The sequence below is a fragment of the Enhydra lutris genome, unplaced genomic scaffold (assembly GCF_002288905.1).
Source record: "Enhydra lutris kenyoni isolate GAN:26980312 unplaced genomic scaffold, ASM228890v2 scaffoldscaffold12, whole genome shotgun sequence".
In the NCBI taxonomy this organism is placed as follows: Eukaryota; Metazoa; Chordata; class Mammalia; order Carnivora; family Mustelidae; genus Enhydra; species Enhydra lutris.
In genome coordinates this window covers 47,340,702-47,357,193 of record NW_019154096.1, presented here as the reverse complement: position 1 = coordinate 47,357,193, position 16,492 = coordinate 47,340,702, and the positions used below count along the sequence as shown (strand labels likewise).

Genomic DNA, 16,492 nt, shown 5'->3' with positions numbered 1-16,492 from the left:
GCCTTCCTTAAGGAGTTGAAAAGACTCAGAGATCCAGAGCACAAAAAGCAGTTAGAAGAGTAGTTGTTACATGAAGAATACAATAAAGAGTAGTGGTTACTGTTATTGTGTTATGGGTGGAGCTCCTGATTGTGGTGATGCCATTATGCCTCCCCTTCTTCTTAGCCATTAGGGGTACTTTAGGGTGAAAAACTGGGAACTCACCATCTCTCATCATAGAGATCTCTACAATGGGAACATGCCTGACCCAGCCACCCTCGTTTCCTGTGTCCATGGCTGGTCAACCCTTCTTCTAATTGGTACATTACACCCTTACAAATCTTCTTAGCACATCTAGGTAAGTTATGGCTAAATGTGGCTGGCTCAGAATTGAATTCTGTATATTTAGGTGACCTTGCATAGTTTTGTTCTTTGTTCTGCCTTGGTTCATGACCTCAGGAGGCGATCTCATTTCGAGGTTCTCGTTATAGCTCATTGTGTATGGATTATTATAGTGTATGTCAATTTTGCATCCAGTTTTACCATTTTAAGAGCAATATTTGACAATATTTGATGTTTGGTGTTTCTTTTCATTGACTGTGATTGTATATGGCTACAGCTAAATAAATATTGATTAACAGGTTGAGAGAAATAAAACTAGAATATAAACTGCTGTCATCACCTATTCTTTCACATCTGGCTCTTACATCCGTGGAAAAGGAGAGAGGAGAAGGGCATACATAATCTCAAAGTGAAGAAACAGTCTTTTCACCACAGTGACAAATGCCACGGTGACTCCCTATTGTGCATTCTTCCCCGGCTAAGGAGGTGACATGGGGTAATGGAAAGGTCAGGTCTTTGCAGTCAGGCAGACCTTGGGTAGTGGCCAACTTCATCATTTACAGGTAAGGTAGGTGACCCTGTTCAACCACTTTGAACTTCAGTTTCCCATTCAGCCCATCGCCCAGAGTTGACAAGGACTGAATGAGACAAAGATCAAGAAGCTCCTGATCTGGATGGGACATATTAAGTAAATATTAGTTTCCTTTCCATCTAAGAATGGCTTTGGTGGTGTGGAAAAGCAGATATCTTACTCAGGGGTGGGCAATGCTTTCTGGGATCTTGGAGGATATATATATGTATATATATTAGATTTTAGATTTTATTTATTTATTTGAGAGAGAGCAAGTCAGAGAGCATGAGTGCTGAGGGGGTGCAGGGGGTTGGTGAGAGCAGAGGGAGGGGGAGAAGAAGACTCCCCGCTGAGCAGGGAGCCCAATTCAGGGCTCATTCCCAGGATTGGAGGATATTTTTCTTTTCTTTTCTTTTCTTTTCTTTTCTTTTCTTTTCTTTTCTTTTCTTTTCTTTTCTTTTCTTAAGATTTTATTTATTTATTTGACAGAGACACAGTGAGAGGAAACACAAGCAAGAGGAGTGGGAGAGGGAGGAGAAGCAAGCTTCCCACAGAGCAGGGAGCCCAACAGGGTCTCAATCCCAGAACCCTGGGATCATGACCTGAGCCTAAGGTAGACGCTTAACAACTGAGCCATCCAGGCACCCCTATATTTCTATGAAAATGCTAAAGTTCAGGATTTTCTTTTGTTATTTTCTTCAGTCATGGAGCATGTGGGAATTTTTTTTTATTAATTTATTTATTTTTATTTTTGAGGGAGAGAGAGAGCCCACAAACAGGGGGAGCAGCTGGCAGAGGGAGAGAAAGAAGCAGGCTTCCAGCTGAGCAGGGAGCCCCATGCAGGGCTGGATCGCAGGATCCTGGGATCATGACCTGAGCCAAAGGACTCAGTGGACTGAGCCACCCAGGTGCCCCCAGCATGTGGGAATTTAAGTCTGATTTGTGGGCTGAATGAGGCAATAGGAAGTCAGTGACGGTGAGCCAGGGTGATGGCTCAGATGAAAGCAGTGAACATTTCTCTATGCATGTGTATATGGATGTATATGTGGATATCTCTCTTTTACCTCCTTTTTTCCCCATCAGTTTATTTTTTATTTCATTTTTTGACTAGGTCACATATATACATGGTTCAGAATTTGAAGGATATAAAAAGGAATTTACTGAAAAGTCTCCTTCCTACTCTTCAGCCCCCAAATTCTTCTCCCTAAAGGTAACCAATGTTACCAGTTCCTTGTGTATCCTCTTGGAATATTCTGTTTACCCTCTTTTTATGTAAATGAATACATACTATGCTGTACTACTACCTCAATCTTACTTTTCCACTAATAATCTTGAAGATTACTCCACATTCATACATGGAAAGCCCCCTCGCTCTTCCTTAATTTATTTTTATTGTATTGTATTTCATTTATGTATGTACTCTTAGGGCCAAGGGTAGGTAGGCCACCCCTAAATGTGCCACTTTGGCATACTGAATATTTTAAATAGAAGTTACTGAAGAGACAGCCTATGCAAGGACACTTAGACCCTCCTCTGTCCCCCTGAAAGCAGGAAAGAAATCTCCCATGTGAAAGGTACCCTCCCTATACAAAGAAATAGAGATATCTTTATCACCAGAACTGGAAATTTAGAGCCAAGAAGGCTGTATAAATAACCCTTGTTACTTTTTACTAATTTACTAACCCAGCCCAAATACTCTTTAGAATTCCTTACTATCTGAAGCTCCCAAGGTTATCTTTGTCTTGTCATTCCTCGTAGATTTATCATCTCTTTGCCTAAAAAGTATAAAAACTGTCTGGTCATTCCTTTAGGACTCAATTTCATTGCTGGGCCCCTGTGCACATGTAATAAAACTTTCTGGTTTTCTTTTCTTCCATTAATCTGTCTTATGTAAATTATATTATTAGTCCAACTAGAAGAACCTTGGACAGAGGAAAATTTCAGTATCATTACTTATTTAGTCATTTAACCAATTACTGGTACCATTACTGGTAACATTAGACTAGCTCTATTTTTTTTTTTTTTTTTTTTGCTATTACAAGTAATGCTGCAATGAATAAACATGTACATTTTATTTTGCAATAAGCAAGTATATTTATAAGATAAATTCCTGAAATGGAATTTCTGGGTGAAAAAGCATATTCATTTGTGAAATGATAGATGTTGGCAAGTTGCCCTTCACAGAAGTTGTACCAATGCACATACTTACTTGCCAAGTATCAAAGTCTTCTGACTTTTCTAAAATGCACATACAAAGGAACTGAAACACATACGTAGGAAGTAACAGAGGCAGCTTGATAGGACCCTGTGAACATAGACCAATTGGATTTCTTGTTCCTTTGCCCTCTGTTGGGTAGATAATTTGGATTGCTTATATACATTTAGAGTTGATTAACTCACCATTCTAAAATGGAACATCACATTAAAGATGTTTCTAATTTGCAAACTGTTTTTGAGCTGCATTTCAAACTGTGAGAACCTCATGAAAAAGTTGGTAGATTTGATGGTGGGCTTAATCATTGTTTTCTGGGTTTTTTTAAGGTTTCAAATTTGATAACACTATATATTAAATCTGCAACTTGGGAACTTTTTGGTTTTGTATTCCTTTACTCTCTTAAACATTATTGAGAACTCCAAAGAGCTTCTGTTATATGGGTTATATATAGAGAGATATTTACCATATTTAAAGGCAAAACTGAAAAAAATATTTATTAAAATGTTTCCATAATGTTAACATAAATAATATTCTTATGAAAAATAACTATTTAAAATCAGTGAAAAGAATAGCATTATTTTATATTATTACAAATCTGGCTTAATAGATGATAGCTGGCATGTGCCTCGTGCAACCCAGTGGCACATTTCCTGTGGACTGAACTTCTATGATGCAACATTGCATGCCCTGCCTTGACACGAGATACGTCTTCCCCTTACCCTCCTTCTATAAAGTCCCACCCCAATTTCTAGGGGATGATGGGCAGCGTGAAGTTTCACAGGCTCTCTGTGAATTGGTTTTCCAAGTCCAACTTCAAACCTAGTGTTCTAATAGTCTAAAACTTGGATGGGTCTTTGTGAAACACAGAGTCCCTGTTAGGGCATCTTGCAGAATTCCAAGTGAATATGGTAGCTGTATTAGATTTCATAGAAGGGGCCAAAGGGACCATAGAATGGTGTGCTTAGGGTGGTGCTCAGGCTTAATGTGCCCAACCTACACCCTAAGAATCAAATTCTAATGCCCAGTGCTGACCACAGCTCCATACACCTACATTAGAGACTGACATGTTACATAAAGACTTCTGGCTCTCATCACTAGATTACCCTCAAGAGACTAATTGTGCTTACTGAGTGAACAGATAAGGGGCTGGAAGAGCCATACTGAGTGTAGAGAATAGCGTGTGGGAAACACATAGAAAATCAGGCACATTACCCAGCCAGAGCCAAGTGTAATACAGAGGATCAGAGTTAAAGCCAGAACTGGAAAGGTGGCAACACCTATGCATAAGATAAAGACTGGTTACCCTTGGCCACCTATGTGGGCAGATCAGCCGGGAAATCGAGAACTGTCCAATAGTGGAATTACGTGCTGGTTGGAGAGAGTCAAATGAGGTTTGAAATCCATTAGACTGTTCCTGGATTTCCTGGTGAAACTGCTCAGGAGTAAGGACCCTGAACTGGGCATCATTTTGAAGAGGAGAGAGAATGTTCAACTCTACAGTATTAACTACAGTTTGATATGTAGTGTTTTTATCTTCCTTTTTGGTCTACAAGTCCCTCTATGGCACTCCTTTATAACATGGTTTGGGCAAGAAATATTCTATTCAACAAATGAGGACAGGCTGAGGTACACTGTGATTGATTCAGCTGGAAAGTGATACAACCACACTCAGATCTTCAGCCTCCTATTCCAGTGCTTTATCTACTCGATCAGAGTGGGCAAGTGTGGGTGGGAGAAGCTGGAGGCAGCGGAAGAAACAGAAGCTCAAGCTGAGCCTTTGGAGGCCAAGAGGGTTTAGAGGACAAAGAAAAGGTGGCAAAGGAAGCAGGGGAGACCCAGGAAGGAATCTCTTGGCAAATGTGGGCCAGTGGGGAGATTGATAAGAGTATTGATTTGTGACGGGACATGGGAAATGAGGTTGGAAAGTGGGAATAGAGCCAAATAATTTGGATAAGATGTGGTATGTGATACAGCAACATTGTGGTTCTCTGAAAACCAAAGTAACAATGAAAACGGCTTTAGGGGACGCCTGGGTGGCTCAGTGGGTTAAAGCCTCTGCCTTCAGCTCAGGTCATGATCCCAGAGTCCTGGGATCGAGTCTTGAATTGGGCTCTCTGCTCAGCAGGGAGCCTGCTTCCCTTCCTCTCTCTCTGCCTACTTGTGATCTGTCAAATAAATAAAATCTTAAAAAAAAAAAAAGAAAACGGCTTTACGAAGGTCTGGCAGTGAGGCAAGGATCTGAGTGGATGAGAGTCAAGCAGTGGGTAACCCATTAGGAGACTGTTGTAATTCAGCTGTGAGGTGCTCAATCTTAGACTAAGCTGATGGCAGTGGAAATGGCAAGGAAAGAATGAATCCACAAGATAATAAGAAGACAGACACTCCAGGACTTAGTGACAGATTAGCTATGAAAAGAAAAGTACAGGTTCAAAGCTGCTCTAAGCTCTGGGAGTCTAGAACAACGTAGGCCTCACTGGAATAGAAGGTTACGGTCTTTATTTTAGAGACATTAGATTTGATGTAACAGTATCAGAGGAACAAAAATACTGATAGATTTGTGGGATGCCTGGATGGCTCAGTTGGTTAAGCTTCTGCCCTTTTGTCTCAGGTCATGATTCTGGGATTGAGTCCCACATCAGACTCCTTACTCAGTGGGGAGCTTTTGTCTCCCTCTCCCTGCCGTTCCTCCTGCTTTGTGCTCTCTCCCTGACAAATAAATAAAATCGTAAAAAAAAAAAAATTGAAACTTGAGATTACATCACAGGTGAATGACTAGGGATCATATCCTTTACAAAATGAATTTTGAAGCACATGGATGAAAAAGGAAGTAAGTTAGATTAGCGAGCACATTTGTTATGATCATAGAAACCAACATATAGCCTTCTTTCATATTAACTTTATTAGTATTTATAATAAAAACAATTTATGAAAATATTTTCAAGATATAGAAACTACAATCTTTGCAAAATATACACACTCATAAATTGTTACAATACACATCCTTATATATACTTTGGACATTATAAAAGTGTTTAAGAATGACACTCTGTAAAAGTTTATAGAGAAGAAACATTTTCTCCAACCTTGGTCATATATTGTGACATTAAAGTACTTAAACCACACACTGTTGAAATAACTCATCTCTAGGGTACAGGCCGAAAGGGATTTAACTCTCCAAGTCCCATAGGTTCTTTCATTGTGCAAGGTAAAGAACCAGGAGAGGGTTCCCTGAGTTAATTTACCTTAGGTAGCTTAAGCAGTGGTTTACTTTCCACACGTTATCATGGAAATAAGGGAAAGGAGAAGGCCATGGAAACCCATCTTGGACAGATCCCCTCCCCAGCATCTCTATCTGTGCAGCATGGCCCCTACAAGAGGATCTTTGAGCTTTAAAATGCTCTGATTCTGTAACATTCTTGCAAAATGATGCTTCTGCAACTCTAAACTCCAAAAATTGTGGTTTAGGCTAAAGTTATAATGATAGTGTGACTCCCTTAAGTAGATTTCATTTAGGATTTGTCAGGTGGGAAGCATTTGGGAAGATCAGCAAGCTAAAAATTTCCTCTTGGAACTACTGGAAAAGATCCTTTCTTATCAAGGCATAAACCTCAGAAGCCAAGTTCTTTCTTTCTTTGGAAGAATTATGATGAAAGGGAGAGAAAGAGCCTATAATCATTCAAATCTTTAGGCTTAAGATAATAACAGATGCTAGGTTGGACAGTAAGAGTTGGAAACCATCATAGCTTCACCAATAAAGAGTTCATTGTGATAAAAGAATCATTTGCGTCTACTCTCTACTTCCTAATTAACCTCCCAAGTGCTCCTAAATATTACATTCTCTTTTTAACTGCAGAGTATTGGCCTGATGAAATTCCAGATAAAAAATGTCATTTGAATTCATGAAATTAGTATCATGGTACAGCACTAACATTTTATACTGATATACTAGAATTTAACAGTGATTTTTTTGTTGTTGTTGTTGTTCAAGAAACTACAAAAATCAACCATGGATTCATATCTTTACATTTAACAAGTAACGTGAAGCATTATTACATGTAATTCTATAAGGGAAAAGGACTACAAAAATAAATTTAATAGGATTACTGTATTTTAAAAAGTTATCTTAAAATATATGCCACAGTCTTCTAAATATTTGGTGCAGAGAGGGTAAGGGAGGTATCTATTAGGGTGAACCATAAGAAACCATTGTTTTTGTAAGTTAAAAAGGTAAAATTTCAGCAATTTCATATGGCTCAACCTAATATCCTGAGAAAATCTTATTTGGCATCACACTATAAATTCAAAGAGAATTTATAGAAAATCACATTTCTAGTGAGGGGAAAATACTTCAGCATGGAAATGTGCACACTGGCTATGCCAAGATTTCTCTCTTGTGGTTTAAAGACCTGAAATCTTAGAAAGTTAAGAAAAATGTAGTGCAGTTTCAAAAAAACAGAGGACAACTAAATTATAGAATGATAGCTACAGTCGTGAATGCCACTGAAACGGAAAACTTCTAGCCAAACCTGGTGATTAAAAACTTTTTTTTTTAAGTTTACATATAAAAATTCTGGCATCAAAATGAAAAGGCACTCATATGGGTTAAAAGAAAGATAACCATTTATAAAAGCCTTGAAAATAAGGCTAATTCATTTGTATTATTAACACCATTAAGTAGGCACCTATTCCAAGTTTCAGCTTTGGCCTCCGAAATGGAAGTAGGTTTCAAATGAATTTCCAACATAATACCAATTATAGCAGCATTATAATCAGTAAGTTTCTTAGCATCTACACTGCTCAAAGGGCATCTAAAATTTCCTACCCACATATATCCCATCAGTACCAAAAATACACTTTAAAAAATTACAAAAATTTATACCGGTCATAGAACATTTTTTTTTGTCCTCTTACCGATGCCACCCCAACAGCAAAAAAAACCGAAACCAAAACAATTAAGAAAAAAAATTGCTACCACACTGACTAGCTAAATTCTTAGCTAATTAAAGACATACCATATTCAAAAATAGTACTTTAATTACGATATTTATTAAGTATGACCAGTGAAGGAAATGCGGACTTTCCAGCTGTGTGCACGCGTGGCGTGTCTGCCCGGGGACCGTGCACGTGGCAGCAAAGCCTCATTTGGAACCCTGGCACCACTTCCGTACCGCCGCGCCGGTGCTGCTGGCTATGACGCACAGGGCCCCGCCCACCGTCCACCACGTAGGCACATCATTAAAGAAAATAATCTGGAAGATGAAAGCGAAGACCACGTCCATAGTCTTCATTATTGCCACTGGCCCTGCTTTTTCTATTTGGATGGCTTTTGTGAGAAACACCTGACCCCCCAAACCAAACAGGCCGATGAGGATGAGAAACAGCCTGTCCAAGCCGCAGTACGGCAGACTCCATTCCCCGATGATGAAGAGGATGATGATGCTCTCCAGGAGCCCGAGGATGACGTAATACCAGATGCTCAGGAAGTAGTCCACGGACTTCCCCATCTTTCTGAGGATGACCAGGGTCAGGGCGCCGAACACAGCGTGCGCAACCGCTGCAATCGTGCCCTTGAGGTGAAGGGAGTAGCTCTCGCCCACGCCCGCGGCGCTGGCGCCAAACAGAAACGGGGGCCTCACGATAAGGATCACGCCGGTGATGGTGAAGACGGTGAAGAGGGCATCCCAAGGGCTGTATTTCTCCTTGAGAAATATGCAAGCAAAGATAGACGTGAACACGGGTGAGCTAAACGTGATGACAGTGGCGTCGGCGAGAGATGTGGCCTGGAAAGCGTAGTACAGTAGGATCATGGCCGTAGAACCCAGGACTCCTCTGAGCAAGAGGAAAATTCGTTGACCTTTGGGGCCTATAAACCCAGTTCTGTAAATTCAAATGGAGGAACGCACATTAAACCAACTTGGTATGTTTTTAATATTGCAATTCTTGATTAAATGTAATTTTTGAATGCCTAACTGTCAAAAAATAAGGGACTGGTAAATTATAATAATACCCACAAATGAATAATATACACCTTTAAAAAATGGTTTCTAAGTACAGCTAAAGACATGAAAAGTGTTCACAGTAGAAGCAAAAATAGCAGAAGAGAACTCCATAAATTGCATAATTATAATTCAGCAAATATAATTTTTCCTATGTTTACACAGGCTTGCAAAAAAAAACAAAAAGGAAAATGCACTGAAATGGTCATAGTGGGTAAACATTAATAGATGGACTCACAGGTAATTTTTCTTCTTTATTTTCCCCCAATTTTCTACAGTGATAATAAGTGATGTTTATAATAAATACAATTTCAAGATTGAGCTGTTTCTACATAAGAAAACTTGGTGCTGACTGGTATGCATTGCCAATCTTACGAGTTTTTCTATAAAAGCTGAGGTAATGCTAAAATGTATTTTAGCCTTGAAATGTGAGACAACTTTTGACTGTTCTCTGCAGGAAGAGTTAAAATATACTGAAAAAGAACATACAGCCATTTGGATAAGTATAATAACTGCCACTCAATTTTTCTTTAATTAAATATTTACCAAGCAATGTGCTGGTTACATGTCAGGCTAGTGCAGCTTGCTGACCTGGAACCAGCACTGAACATCTATGTGAAGTCTAGCCCTGTAGGCCTGACATGAGGACTGCTGGGTCTCTGGAGTTAGAAAGGGTGGGTCATCTTTGACTCATACTTTGAAAATACTTGGAATACCATACGCATCTTCCATGATAATGAAACATAAAATGGGTCAAAACAGATTGGTGCTAAGGATTTAAAAAACTCTTCTAATGCCTTCCCCTGACAATTCTTTTATTAAGGGGAAGATAACTGTGTTAGCGTCAGTGGTCTGTTATCACCCTTAGAAATTTCTGAAGTCTTACCATCATTTCCTAAAATACCGAGACTTGTCCACACTTCCACAGGAATTTCTGACAGTATTAATTAGTAAGTTTTCACCTTTTTCACCAAATCCTCAGGATACAGGGTGAAACTATTCCAAATGCATCTGTACTGTGTTACAGGTACAAGGAGACTTTGGTGGCACCTGACTGAAGCATTTAGTTTAGGGTTTAAGCATTTTTGCCCAAAGAGAGAAAGAGCCAGACTGCCACCAGGGACCCAACTGGTCTCTTCTCTAAGGGTTCTAAGTACACGGGGGTGTGTAGAGATTATAATAGGTGTGAGAGAGGCATAATTTAACCTGGGAAAGGGTGGGGAGTGATTAGGAAGGGTGGGGAATACTACATGTGTTACATTCTACACAAAGCACTCTGATCTATAATAAATTTTATTTGGCCCTTGCAGCCAAGGTGCCAGATAGAAGACAAAGAGTATAATTCCATCCATTTCACAGATGAGGACACTAAACATGAAACTATTTAAAAGGCCTTGCTGAAGATTACCTTTTCTCTTTCCCACATTATTAAGGTAACCTTCTATTTGCCTGGATAACAGAGCAGCCCATTCTACTTAAAGAAATCTTGGTATTAGGAGACACCACCGCTTCTTCTCATTTACTTTTTTCTTCTAAATACTAGTTATGCCAAGGGAAAGAAGGGAGGGTGGTACAAGATGGAGGAAACTATACAAGGAACGGCTTTGTTCTCAAAATGGGGAGTGGAGAATAACTGAATCTCTTTCCCCTCTTTTGCTGGGCATGTGGTTTGTGCTTATGAGAGCATCTTCTGTGGGTGGGTCCTTGTGACTTTTTAGTAATCAGAGCCAAAGGATGTAGGAAATGGCAAATCTATGGGAGGGATAAAGCAGATGCTAGAGAATAAATAATTTCAGCAGGTCAAAAGATTTACAAACATTTGTTAATACCTTCTACTTTGCAGATAAGAAATACTTACTTTCTGTATATTAAGCAAGGGATAATGACTAGCATTTGGAACACACATCGGAATGCACTAATTTCTACAGCATGGACGTCTTGCACTTTTTTAACAAATAAAGAGGCCACTGAGAAAAGGAAGGCGGACAATAATGTATAAAACAAGCCAAGTCCAGGACAGGGTGCTTTCTTCTTGGCTTCTGAAAAAGATTAAGTTCTGGTTAGTCCTTTCTTCCAAATATATGATTTATTATTTTCAGTTAGGAATTGAGAAAAATGGTACAGTGTTAATGGCTAACAGGCTAAGAATGCTATCTCCTAAGCATATCCATTCTCTGGATCTGAACCGTTTCTCTACCAGGAATGAAGAATCATTGAGCAAAGCAACAATTTAAACCCATAATTTTTGAAGCAGCTTTACCCTATAAAATGGATTTCCTTTGGCTCATTGAAGAATCACCCCTCACTTATAAGTCAAAAAGAAGTATAAATACTTGCCAAGATGGTGAGAGAAATCTTTAAGAAATGCTTGTCAAGATGGCTGGAGAAAAAGGCTTCCAAGTGATAATTTTTATCATCTCACTGGTGAACCGGGCTTTATGAAGAAAGTATTCTTTTTTGGACAACAGTTTATAGCTGTGTCATATGGCTCCTTGTTGATTATCTTACTTCCCCACCAAGTCTGTGTACTCTTTCAGGCTGGGACCTCACTGCTTTGTTTATGCCTGGCTCATGGAAGACCCTGATTAAATATTTGCTGAATGAAAGAATACAAGAGAACTTATAGAAAGACGCCAAGTCTAACACCCACTGGCGACAGCATAATCTGGGAAGTCTCTCCATTCTGTTATTTCGAACCATTAATCAAATCTTTTACTTTTCATGGTTTACGACTGATCTTCTGTTTACAGCATAAACTCTTCGAGGGCAGGGGGCTAGGGTATCTACCCCTCTGACCTCAAAGTGCTTTAAAACAAAAATTTTTAAAAATCAGAACTGTCGTTGAGCACCAACTGCTTGGCTAGCTCTGAACCAGGAAACTTCTGCTACTTCTGCTTTCTCTAGAGCATCACATATTCAGTCCATTATCGACAGTGTGTATGAGCATTAAACTTTTGTTTTGCCACTTTCTCTATCTGAGTTACCTAAGACAAGAGTAAAACCTGTTTTGAATCTCATATCCACTCCCAACCCCATCATTCAGAGGGGAGCTAAAGGGGACAGGATAAGCAGAGAGTTCCCTAAAAGACAGGTGACACACTGAGGAATATATTAATATTTCTTTTCTTTTTTGAAATGAATACAGAAACAAGGAGAGATTAAGAAGGAAACACTACTGGCCCTCATCAGTTAAGAGCATAGCAAAATGCAAAAGTGTATGGTTTGGGCAGCTGCAGTTTATAGTAAAACTAGGATCATCATTCCAGTCTAGGAATTCACAACATGTTACTCAGCTACAGAACAATATTGCATAATAACGTTTTTTAAAAAATGCCCTTCTCTGATAAATGCAAACACCAGGTAATACATTTCAACTATCTCATAGCCATGAGATACCTTTGCCCACGAGTGACAAACACTTTGTGAATGGGGACCAAAGTATGACGATGCACAATCTTTCCAGGAGCATTCCATAGCCTGACATGTGCAGTAAAAGATGCCACTGTGGTCAGAGGCCTCGCCCTCTTCTGGTTCCAGGTGCACAGTCAAAATCATTTGGAGCTAGTGGTCATCACATCAAGGGTGATGTGTTTTAAGTTCCCGAATCCTCCACTTTCTGTTCACTGCCTATGTGCTCAGATACCATGGAAACAAACTGTACATACTCACTTAGCCCATGAGAAGGAAACTTTAGAAGACTTCCAAGTTAAGCACCACAAAATACATGTCTTGGCTGTGGTCAGCCTGAGAGTTCAGCTTCTGAAACTTCAGAGTTCAGGTCCAAATAAAATAGTTTTTCTTAAAAGAAACCCAACTCATACATAGAAACTACACCCTCAGAACAGGAGGATCAAGGACAGAAAATATCTCCCTGGTCTATATTTCAAGGACCTTCTCCAACCTAAACTTAAATTTTTCTCCAGGAATATTTTAACTTAACATGATACTTTAACTCTTTTAAAACTTAATTTTACACCCCTGGTTCTGATTATCTTGTCTCTTGAAACACAGCCACTCACATATTTTCTTGCCTATAGACACTTAAGGCCCATGATTGCTGACTGGGAGAGGGCAGTTGTTACAAGGCCTGGCTGAACTTGATTATTTGTTATGTGGAGGAGGCCTGGTTCTACTCAGGCAGACCTGTGTCTTACTGAATAAGAATTTCCATTCTGCCAATGGAGATGGACAAGAGAGCAGCATAATCCAAAGAGGCAGTTGCTTATGTAATGTGCTTCTATGATCATATTCCACTACAAGCATAGCTAAAAATTTGGCAACTCTAAATAATTCAAATTAAATAAGGGGTCACAGTGCAATTTCCTGAGTTAGGAGAAAACTGAAAAGTTGCTCTGTTTCTCTATTCTTTGCTTTAAACTGGTGATTCACAACCCCGGCTGGGAATAAAAAATCGACTGAGTAACTTTTTAAACTTCAATTCCTGAGTCCTACCCCAGACCCACTGATGCAGGCTCTCTGCAACTGTAGAAAGCTCCATCAGCTTGAGAACCAGTGCTACATACAGAAAACTCCTCCCAGGGGCATATGAGGCACAAGAGCGAAGACAACTTCTCCTTGCTTCAGTCCAAAATCCACACTGTCCCTCAAGAAAATAAATAGATGTCTTAGGATAGCTGTATGCTGTCTGTGAAGGTTATCCCAGAATGTAGAAAACGGGTAACAGTTTCAATCTGAACTTGAAAATGAGCTTTTTTGAGACACCCATGATCAAGCTGTTAAAATGATAACTGTCACAAAGATCAATGACAACATTTCTCTGGCAATCCTGTTTTCGGAATATTATCTGGTTATCTTACAATAAGTACTACTAAATCTTACTGTTAGCAATTTTCTTTGCAGTTAAAATACTCCACAAGATTTCTAAGTGCAGTAGCTTACGTAGCTTTATCATTTTGCCACGTGCTGCCTGAGTGTACAGTATTTCTTTGGCTCACAACAGCGGAAACATTTAAGAGTTCATAAGGACTGACTCAGCATTCCACCAAAATGACATTCAGCCATAATAACTGATAAGGTGAGAAATACACCTCTTCATGGGCTGCACATCTGGTCAACACAGCTCCACAGCTAGCAGGAACCCCTGCTCTGTAGCTACCAGCCCATGCATAAATAATCAGAAGTCTGATCACTTGTTAGCATTTAGGACAAACATGGAGCAAGAGTCATCTGGGGCTCCTCTCTCTAAACTGTGGAAAGTTCATAATACAGAAAGGGGGACCTGGGGCTGGGTAAGAGGCACAGAAATCCAGGTGGAGGCCACCGAGGGGATGAGATGGTGCAGACTGTAACTTTGTCTTGAAAGGCGATCTACCTTTTTCCTGTTATTCAAGGAAGATGTTCAAGGTGGGTAAAGGAATATGCTTAAAGTAGCACTGTGGTCAGCACAAAGGGCCTTGGCCTGGGTCTCTGGCATGCTGAGATCCTCAACCTTGGTGCTACACAGACCTATGCCATGTCTCACCCACATATGCCAGATCTAAGGAAAAACAAGGCAACCCCCGCTCTGAAGCCCTCATCTTCCTGGGCTTCACTTTCCTCATTTGTGGAAGAAAGAGGCTGAACAAGATCAAGGTGTTTTTACAGGATACTGGGCTCTGGAAGACAGGTCTGTGAACCTCCTAACAATGTTAATGTAAGATTGTGCCTCTGCCTTGTTTAGGATTAATTGCCAAGAAAGTCCTTCTGTATTTGTTTCAGGTCTATGATAAAATGATTCAAATTTAGAAAAATAGGGAAAAATCACAAAATATTTACTATATTAATAATGGAATGCTGGTTTAGTTCAATATGAGCTATTACAAATATATTATAAAAATTTACGAGAACAAATAAGTTCTCCCAACCCCAAAGAACCAGTGGTTCCTCTCAGTCAACTTGGGCTTTCCAAGATTCTGAGATTCTGAGGCATTTTCTACACTCTATGCTTCCTTTTTTTTTTTTTTTAAATTTTTAATTAAGTAGACTCCATGTCCAGCATGGAGCTCAACTGAAGACTTGAACTCAGAACCCTGACATCAAGACCTCAGCCAAGATCAAGAGTCCCCCGCTTAACGGACTGAGCCACCCACGTGCCCCATACTCTGCTTTTCAACTTCCTCTTGAAGGAACACCGCTTACCGCCGTCATCAGTGTTCATAGTTTAGCTCCTTACCAACCTCAGCCGGCTGCGGGATGGCCTCTTACTGACCCCCCAACCTCCAACCTCCGGCAGGGCGCACCAAACTGCAATCTGACTCCGCTGTCCTGCCCGCAACACTTTAATTATAGGAACAGTTTCAGAATGCCAAAAGGGTTCCAAACACAATCAGAAACTTTCTCCGGTCTTCGCGCCAGCGGGGACGAAATTCTGCTTTGCAGACCCCCAGGTGAGGGCTCGAGGGTTTTCCCCAGTTCTGAGCAGGGTAGGGATGGGGGCAGCGGTCCTCACTGAACCCCCGGCCCGCAGCTCTGCGGGGACCCCCGCCCGCGGGCGCCTGCACCCCCACCCCTACCCCAAGGGGCAAGACCCGCGCCCGGGTCCGCACCCCACACTCACCCTGCGGAGCACACAAGCCGCACGGCGAGGAGCCGAACAGCCAGCACCTCCCGGTACCGGGCGTCCCCGCTGACTCGGCCGCCGGGGGCTCCTCGATCGCGCCCTGCGGCGCGTCGTCCGTCAGCCACAGCCCGGGCTCTGGCACCTCGGCTGCCCCGGAGCTGTCCAGGGGCCGCATCGCGCGGCGGGCGCTCTCTCCCGCGCAGCGGTGAGCAGCGCGGGGAGCAGCTGCTCCGCTGCCCGGCTCTTCCGGCCGGCGGCGGGGCGGGGCGCATGCGCGCGCGGCCCTCCTCCCCCTGCCGGGGACCGCGCTTGTCCTCCGCTGCCCTCTTACCTTCAGCTCCTGAGACTCCTGCGCAGGAGGAGGCCGGCCACCTCCCTGGTCTGGGGCTGGTGCCCACAACTGGTCCAAGGGCGTGCTCCGCTCTGCTGCGGTCTGGCTAGACTGGCCAGCGGCTTGGAGTCATCCTTCCCCAGGCACAGCGGACCCCTTTCTGTCTTTGCAAAGAGAGGGAGAGACGCCTGTGGGTTCTGTGGCCTTCTTTTGGGGTAGGCCTTTGGGAGGTTAGGAGAGTGTGCTTTTATTTAATGGTGTGGCGCCGCATTCAGCACTTCTGGAATGACCTGGAGACCTTGCCAAACACTGTGCCTTTGTCTCTTTGCCATTTATCGAAGGAAGGTAGAATTTTTCTGGTTTTAGGTAAAACAACAACAACAGAAAGGATTAGCACATAACCTTAGGGAAAATATATCTGTAAGACTGGGGCAGAACCCATTTATATGTTCTTTGTAACAGTAGGCATTCATTATTGGTCTTTCTTTGTTGTTTCTTT

The 16,492-nt window shown here is 41.3% G+C and overlaps 1 protein-coding gene across 3 annotated transcripts; it reads right to left on the bottom strand.

The window, feature by feature from the left end:
- Window positions 1–8,047: 8,047 nt before the first annotated feature.
- Window positions 8,048–15,837, bottom strand: LOC111145219 (solute carrier family 35 member G1). 3 transcript variants are annotated; one of them, XM_022499980.1, is made up of 4 exons: window positions 15,717–15,837; window positions 12,070–12,078; window positions 10,962–11,139; window positions 8,048–8,984 (listed from the first exon to the last, which is right to left on the bottom strand). In XM_022499980.1, exons 1-4 carry the CDS (start codon window positions 15,835–15,837, stop codon window positions 8,246–8,248), a joined length of 1,047 nt encoding a protein of 348 aa, XP_022355688.1. In that variant the 3' UTR covers window positions 8,048–8,245. The 3 variants fall into 3 exon arrangements, with proteins under 3 accessions (XP_022355688.1, XP_022355686.1, XP_022355687.1); XM_022499978.1 differs by lacking the exon at window positions 12,070–12,078 and having other exon boundaries at window positions 10,962–11,142; window positions 15,660–15,837; XM_022499979.1 differs by lacking the exon at window positions 12,070–12,078 and having other exon boundaries at window positions 15,660–15,837.
- Window positions 15,838–16,492: the final 655 nt, after the last annotated feature.